The sequence below is a fragment of the Penicillium samsonianum genome (genome assembly GCF_028829775.1).
Source record: "Penicillium samsonianum strain IBT 33392 chromosome Unknown utg000009l_segment0_segment0, whole genome shotgun sequence".
In the NCBI taxonomy this organism is placed as follows: Eukaryota; Fungi; Ascomycota; class Eurotiomycetes; order Eurotiales; family Aspergillaceae; genus Penicillium; species Penicillium samsonianum.
Window position 1 is genome coordinate 1380835 of NW_026643267.1, and position 8906 is coordinate 1389740.

General features: G+C 43.8%; 1 protein-coding gene across 1 annotated transcript; it reads right to left on the bottom strand.

Annotated features, from left to right (window-relative positions):
* Window positions 1-777: 777 nt before the first annotated feature.
* N7471_013505 (uncharacterized protein) lies at window positions 778-1632 on the bottom strand (the record flags this gene model as incomplete). The annotated part of the gene is made up of 3 exons (XM_057286224.1): window positions 778-921; window positions 1266-1554; window positions 1601-1632. The coding sequence occupies 3 exons, from the start codon at window positions 1630-1632 to the stop codon at window positions 778-780; spliced, it is 465 nt and encodes a 154-aa protein (XP_057129549.1).
* Between the last annotated feature and the right edge of the window lie 7274 nt (window positions 1633-8906).

An 8906-nucleotide genomic window follows, 5' to 3' on the forward strand; every position in this document is an offset into this window, starting at 1 on the left:
TTCCCGACAGTAGCCAGGCTAAGGTAAGTATCTCCACGAGAATTTCATTTCCACCCATGTTATTAACAGCTAAGATAAGGTCTAGTTAGGACACCTGTACATGTACCATTGGGAAGCTGGATCAAATTCATCAGACGCTACTGCCATGCCGACTGAATTCTGAACGTACATCGGTACCCTAAACCAACGTCATATGCACAAACTGAGTAAGTATCTCAATTTATGCCCATTGCAATGCTATGTTACAAGATTGACAAGTTACAGCATCAAAGGTTTTACAGGAGGCGACTCTGAGAGCGACCCTACCACCAACACTTGGGTCAGAAACAAAATGGCGACCGCTCAAAGCACGAACACAACCGGAACGATAGCATGGAACAATGCCTTCGTGCCATTGACTATGATAATCCCGACATTCACTCTGCCAACGGCTAGTACGGTGGAGGCTGGTACAGTATCTGACTTGCCTGCTCCTACACAACTTGGATCTACGAGACCCGCTGAAGCGTCTGGAAATGCGCGATCTTTGGCGACAGTTCGGGGGCTGGGCTTGTGCTATTTGATTTTTCTTACCGCGATGATCATTTGTCAAAGCCTATGATTCATGTGGGAGCCTTTTATCAGTCTGCAGGAAAGGATCATACCCGTGAAGACCACTATGATAATTGACGCAAAGGATTACATGCTTTATTTCCTCGGAGTTAGAGTGGCTATGCAATCTTTTCAACCCTGTAGAAAAAAACCCAGTCCATCTGAACGGCCAAACGCGACTTCTTCCTATTCAAAATCTAACAACATAGAGTTCTTCTTGGTGATGTTCAGGCTTTCGAAGAACGTCCACTCTGCCAGAGGCAACAGGCTCTTAGCAAGCTCGGCTTTTTGCGTTTCCTCCTGGACTTTGAAATCCGGCGTGAAATGCAACTTAAATGACGTTGTTACTCGCCATCGGACCAGCCCTGCTGTTCCGTCCATGTAATTTACTTCAAAACCATGCCAGGGTCACTCCACGGTATTGAAACAAGGTAACTGCCACAGTATCTGACAAACTGTTTGATGGATCTGTATGTATTAAGAGCTAATTGTAGTGGTTATGAAGGTGGTAAGCAGATCTCGAACCGAGGGAACGTAAGCGGAAAGTACCTGTGGACGACAATCCAGAATTGCCAGGGCACGCTCTGTCTGTTTGGTCAACACTAGATCTTGAATTCATTTAGGATAAGCAATTGAGCTCTTTGCTGCAACATTAGGTACAAAAGTTTGCTAACCTCACTCGAGTACGCATTGACATCCGCCATCGAACTCTGGTACTGCTTGATTCGATTACGACGCCTTTGTGATACCCGAGCCTGATTCTTCCGCCTACTCGCTGCGACCTTGGAACTGGAGTTGTCCCACTCGAAGGAAATTATCTTCGCATTGGCGAAAAGAGCTGGCTTTTCCTCTTCAGGATCCGCGCTCCGGGTCACAACGGCTACTTTTGTAGATTCTGTTGGCACAGCGGTTGATTGCTGCTGTCTGGCAGCTTCTGGAGGTAACGGCAAGTCTTCAATCGATCTATCAAATATTAGTGGGGTTCAAATATTGTCAGGTAGAAACTAACAGTGCTCGAGGGACGAAACGCTCAGATGTCATCTTGGAGGGCTCGGATTGCTGCTGAGGATATAAGACCAGTCGGCTCATACGGAGCGAATGAGCACCACTTATGTTAAGTTTCTCAAAACAAACGGCACACTGAGCATAGCTCATAGCACTTTTTTGGACTGCATGAACGGAGCCCCACAGGTGATCATCGGAATTGAGGAAAAGTAAGGCTGTCAGCAAACTATGAGACTGCTCCTAGGATATACCGGGCCATTCTTAGGATGGTGATTGCACTTCTTAAGGCACTCCGATATACAAGTGACTTTCTTTGGCCTCATACAATTGAAGCTTTGGGCTTTTTCCCTCTTCCTTGAAACATATTATAGCTTCGTGGACGGCATTTATTACACCTGCCCAGTAAGAATTCCAAAACCTACTGGCTTTGCCTTCACTGAAATAAACTTTGGAAAGAAGCATAATGTTTCATCTGTAATCAATTTGTGCCGTAGTTCGAGTGCCATAAAAGAGTCAGGGCTGATGTGGTCGGGGTAAATGGTATTCAAGAGCTATTTTCTGATGCAAAGCAAGCTATCCAGCCAAATCGTTGAAACGTCAACCGACTGTGACGGATATAGACCACAAGCATTCACCATAGCCTGCTAATTTGAGGGCTATCACTTTTCAGTTGTAGTGACGTAATAATATAATGTCTTGACTAAGGGCCATCGTGATGAGGGCTAAAGAGGCATATAGAAATCAAGGTTTGGCGATATAAAATCCATTTGCCTCCCGTATTTTCCACTACACTTTTTTATAAGTCGCCAAAATCACACATAATGATGAAACACAATCAGGTCAACCCTAGTCGACCTCCGACTGTGTGGGTTGATCAATCTGCTTTCTTCTATGAGCACCCGAGCTTAAAACTAATTGCTTCTCCGGATATCCAACCTTCGCCGAGTTAGATGATGACCGCCGCCACAATCGCCCTCGGTTCAAAGAAATCACTCCTAGATCGCCTAAAGCCAAGCATCCTATAGCTAAACTAAAACCTATAGGATACTTTCGAACCTATTGCTATATCATCGTAAGATCGGTCTCTGATCTTTGCCCGATATAAGACGATAAAAGGAGAGTTGGTGTATATCTAACAACTCAAGTAATAGTTCTCGCCCGCTACGGGTTTCCTAGAACTAATAGAATAAATCTCTCATCTAAGTTTTCTGAGATTGCTCGAATGTTACCATCATAACGCATCCTGCACGTTGGTCTGGGAGCTAACGGAAGTGTCAGTTAGCCACATTTTAGCCTCTAGCTGCTCGATTACCAGCGATGAACTGGTTGGAATTGTCAAACTAGTGAGTCAAACACAATCATCTTGCAGTGCATTTGTAACTAATTAAAATAGATCCTAGAAGGAATACAATATCTGCGCGAGCTTGGAAGAGCACTCGCTACCCTAGGTTCGGAAACGATCCTACTTATATAGGCTGGTGATGTCAAGATCAGTGAGGCATCCGCTTATATGATAAGAATCTACGAAGACTAACTTTCCCTAGTGGGCGTCGAGAATAGCTGCCAAATCAATGAATCGGAAATGAATCCTACGACGATGAAATTATACGCTCTAGCTGATGTTGTCACTAAATTGATGCTAAGGAATCCTACCTACGAGTGGGAACCTAAGATCAAAAATTTGCCTTGCCAGCTGGAAAGTATCTCCGTTGAGGAACTCTTGTAGGTAAATTCATTCCGTCTCTCCAAATTCTCCGCTAATGTGACAGAATGCGATGTTTACCCGAGGATCATGCGAAGGAGAATTGAAATTGTTGGTCAGTGTAGCCAACAAGACTGCTTATCACGGCATCAAATCTTACTATGCTCGTTGCTGAACGAAGAACTCATTGGCGTTGACTTGGCTCTTTGCTTGAAGGCCTACCAAGTCGAGAAAGATCTCACGATCCTGTGTTTCATCTTTGCCGCTCGGACACTATATATGTGGCATATAAGGGAAGCTAGGAGGGGAAGTTCAATAGACAAAGCACGGTACCGCAGGTGGTAGTTTATAAATGTATTTTCAAACGAAAGACTTGTCGTAGGTTCGAAATAGCTCCTCGACTACTCTATAGACGCTCACTTAACTTGTAGCCTGTTGTTAAAATCAATCGTTGCTTATATGAGCAACCGGTATTAGTCTATTAGCGTTCATTTGTCGCCTATTGGGGTCGCACTTTATGTAGCACGAGGAGTGCGGTGCCTCTATTTCTTTTTCAGCATAGTCATACCAGCCGAGTAAAATACTATCATTATTTCGCACAATGCCTTGCTGGAACGAGAATATTAAGACAATTTTGAATAATCAAAAAAGATAGATGGAACATTGTAGACTAGTATTATGATGGTAGCTACTTATATGAACTTTATACTTTACAGGCGATTTTGATTAAGCTAGATAATCTGAACTCTCCAGTCTATAGAGCCCAAACTATAGGACCCCACTGCTCGTTCGGCTATTTTTGTAAGTCTAGTTACCCTGGTAGTCATACGAACAAGACGTCGAGTGGGAACTTTTAGTAATAGAATCTGCCTCGCCGGTGTCGGCTGGATCGGTGATTGGAATTGGACTAAATGTAGGATTTCCGGTGCATACCGGTTCGCTCTCTAGCGGACGACTTTTGCTATCGCTATTAAATTTAACAACGCTTCTAGGCCAAGGGAAGCGGATGTCTACATTCTCTCTGGTAAAGCACTCGTTCACGTTGGCGATGAATATAGGAGGAAAAGTAGGCGATTGTTTGGGCGTGTTGTCGGACGAATTTGACGGTGAGTCATTAGCCATAGTGATAGGTGCGCAATTTATATATATCTCACGATTGCCGATACGATTAAACCACGTCTAGGCCAAGGTGTATTTCCCGGGCTCAATTCTATTAGGGATCGCGAAGTGGAGTTGGAGGAAATGGTCCGACGTGGTATTACCAGGAAGATTGCTGGATACACTTGCGGGGCATCCTCCTTCGTAGGACTTAATGACTTTCTATTCCGATCTCTTTATCGGCTCGCGATCACTGGTGAGGCTCACCTAATAGGAACCACCCCTATAGGTGGCGCTGCCTTAGAGCTTAATAGTGTTATTATACCCGGTCTAATAAGTCGATTCTTCTGTCGGGGCTTAAAAGGCGCCTGGTTGTAGCTTATAAGGAAAATCACTACCATCGGTAGCTAGTGGCGAGTTATTAATTGCGTCTCTACTATAGGGCTCGGGTGAAGTCATTTTCAAGTGCGTATAGACTAGCGAAAACGTAACTGCCTATAGCAGCAGGTGCTATTTCACGAGTATCATAGTAGGAGGCGAGATGGCCTTCTATAATCAAATATAAGTTAGATATTCTGTAGCTAAAGGTTATACTAGGATTGGCTGCGGCTTTATATATCTCCGAAGTGCATATAAATCGAAGGACGCTTGAACTACCGAGGCTGCCGCGGAAATTTGAGTCCACCAGAAAAGCATAGTGTAGTCTATTTCTGCTATTCTTTCGGCTCAAGATGTGCTGCCGCCGAGTATAAGAAACCTTTGGTGTTTCACGTATATGGCTATACTTATTGAACAGAAGAAGCGGTGAGCCAACCATTATAATAAAAAGGTTCTCTCACATTGCCTAAAGTGAAGTGAAGGCCCTTATTTAAATGAGTCGCGACGATTCACCAGTCCTTATAAGATCTGAGACCAGTTCAACAATACGTTTATACGCTGGCTTTCTCTTACAATATAAACGCTACTGTCCTACTACCCTTAAGCTGAGTCCCTTTTCACATAAGTGCAGGGCTGGCTATAGACCACCATTTATCTATCAAGTCACTACTGCCAATCTCGAATTTTGATCGACTGTCTAATTGTTTCTTAATCTGATCCTTCTACCTCTTGTGTGCTAGTAGTACTTACGATAAGCCACAATATGGTCGTTCAGCCAAAACTGGAAACCAACCTAGCAGACGCAGTCAATCAAAAAGCGTGTAGGAGACGAAGCACAGTCTTCAAAAAAGCGTCTGAGTATAGCTCAGAATGCGGTGCTAATATACATCTGGTTCTTCGTATGAAGAAATCTGGGAAGATTTTCATTTTGACCTCGAACTCAAAAAATTGGCCTCTTTCCGATAGTCAGTTAGTAAGTTTCTCTTTGTTATCCATTCCGTCGCTATGAAAATATTAACTCGATTCTAAGAAGTCTTTTCATCCTACACCAATCCATAAGTCTTTAGATAGCCAGAGACGAAGCCGTGAGACTATCGGGTTGTCAATAAATGTCACTCTCGATTTGGTATTTCTTCGTACGAGGCGCCTCCTAAAGCTTTCAGTCGATCAGCTTGCAACCTTGATGGCTGCTAAAGCTATTTTCCTATTATAGCTCTATGGATAGGATCAGCCTCCTACGAATTTCTGTCGCGCTCTAGCTTCACTGAAAGGCATGAAGGCTGGGGTGGATCGTAGGTTAGCATAGTTTTCTCTAGAATCCCACATACGATTGCTCCGTTGACTAGATTGTGTTGCTTCATATATATGTGTTGTAGAAGCTTACGGTAGAATTGGTCAATCGCATTGTATAATATAAAAGTCCAGGTTAATCAAAGGACATATAACGGATTCGTAGTCGCAAAGGATAAAGGCTGGAGGAATTAGTGGTACTCCTCAGGTTTCGGCATTCACTCTCACCTGAGCATATAAGAACAATTTTTCTTTGAACTAGAGCCTCTCTGATACCCTTTCACATCTAATGTATGTCATAGACAAAATTGCAGGCCGTAGCCCCGCGGATCGACCAGGGTACGGTCGGCTGGACCGGAAAGGATAATGCCAAACATCGTTTGATGATAAATTTGGATCTGAATAGTGCAGTTCTTGTTTCGTATGTTTCTTCTATCTCGCAGTCTTGTTTATTGCCGTTTTATTCTATCTCTTTCTCCGAGTCTCTCACTGACCCATCGCTCTAACATACCGATACCGACCACAATCATATAGCAAGTGCAAGTCGCATTGCCTCCGAACAGATTCACCAGTTATATAGTGTGAAAAGACTTCAAATCAAGCGCCACGGCCGAGTTGTCGCTAGCTAGCTAGCACGGCTATACCTGGTCATGTGTCCACCACCACCTATACCTCCGCTGCTGAGTCCTTAACAAGTCTAATAAGGCCTAGCCTTCGTCTTTGGCAGGATGCTCAGATATCGAACTTTGGTGAGGATTCAGACAAACTCAGTTCCAGTGCCGGTAGAGATTCCGATGATCCAACCGAGTGGGTGCTTGAGTGGCTCTCGGCGAGTGTTCCTAAGTACGAAATGTCTCCAGGGGATATGATACTCTCGCTAGACATTTCCCGTAGCACTATCTGGTGCCCACCGACGCAGCCTGGTAAAAAAGAACGGCGCGATGACTCTCCTAGGGAAACTGCAGGTTGTAATGTCATCTTAGGTCCCGCGGTTGGCCGTGGAAGACTTTTATCAGAGATGTTCTGGTGACTTAGTCGGCTCGGCTTGCTAGATCCACGCTTATAGGTGTAGGGGAGAACCGCTAAGCTAAGACGGTTGAGCATAGAAAACTCTAACTTCAGCTTGATACTATACACCACAGTCTTAAAGCTCACCTGAATATAGTGCAGCTTGTATTCTGCTATAAGGAGTAGGATATTCAGGAATACGACAAGAATGTTGATGTAAAGTAAATGGATGATTGCGCTACGGCTGTTACGACCGCGGATTGTACTGATCTTCTTGAACGCAAGAATTCCTTCGTATATATAAATGCTATAGATGACGAAATCTTATATATAGAAGCCCGTCAGTTGGATTCGGTCGAATATCGCTATAGGGCGAGCGAAACGTGTATCGCCGTTGTTAAGACCGAAGAAGAGGACGGTTATAGGAATATATAGAATGCAGACGTTGATAACGATCATCTATAGAACCCAACGCATCTTTCTCATATCGGAGACGAGGAGGTGCAGACGCGAGTAGAGTACGACGGCTTAGCCGGTGACTATCGCGTACCATCCGATCATAAAGGGGATTAACGTCGCGAGATTGGATGCTTGAGAAATGAAGCGAGCTATAGCAGAAAGGGCGTGCACGAGAATCCCCTAGGATGCAACCTATATACTCCAGAAATATAGGCTGCGGTAGTGTTTTAAGGTATCGAATGCGATAATTGCTGTTTCTAGAGCATTGTATACGCCAATTGAGAACATAGACACAATCTGAATCATTGAGACGTTCTCTATAAGGATGGCTCCCACTCGTGGAGGTAGGCTGGTTATAACTATATCCATAATCACATAGGGATTACCACGAGTATAAAGAAGTTGGAACTTTGGAAGATGAATGGGGTCAGGAGCTAAATTTATTTCAACCTTATAGAACCAAGAAATAAGTGTCCTAGTAATGAGCTTATGACATAGAAGCTAGGGAAGGTTACTTCAGAAGCCATAAAGGTGTCTGGACTCTTATCGACTCGAAGGAGTAAGCTTGGTTGGAGTCCAGAGGTCTGAATGTATTTGATTAGTTGGGTGGCTCGAAAGCAGGGTGATCTAAACTCTAGAGCTACGAAGCATTCGATTGATTTTCATTCACGCCCTTTCATGTTTGATACAAAGCAAATGTTTCTATAGCGACTGAATAATGACATGTTCTAGTGCACCTAGAACTCAATTTATAGGAGAAAGTTAATCTCACAACGAGGGTGGAACCAAGAGTAGGACCGTCGATCATTAAAATCATATAGATAAATCGTTTTTGGTGAACCACGGAAATGCTCGGTTGGGGGAAAACGTGATTGTTCATGAATGATTAGGATTTAAGCTTCAATTTAGTCAGATAGCTTACTTATGGACTTCGGCTCCACTGACCTTCTAGATTGATCATGGGTAATCTGTCTCTGTAGTAGTAAAACTTAGGGGAGTTGAAGTATAATGGCCATAGCCTCGCCGACCTATTAAGGTATAGAATATTGTAAAAACCACATTGTATATTCATGATCAACTGCCAGAGTCATGTTAACAATAAGCCAGGTGCTTGCAAAAATAGACTTTCGGGATCTATATATGCTTGGCCCTATAACGTCGACTCCGGCCATTTCTGTAAGCCAATCGGTTTCTCGGCTTTTAGTACACGAACTGGAGAGTTTATTTATATAATCCCCGAGGTCGGCCTGAAGTTAGCCTGGATTTTTATAAGCTGTCTGCTAGAGTTACTAGGCTGGTATCGAATTGGAGCAGATCGAGAGAGGGAGTGTTGGGCTCGAGGAGAGTATAGTCGTGGGGATAAAGGCTGATATAT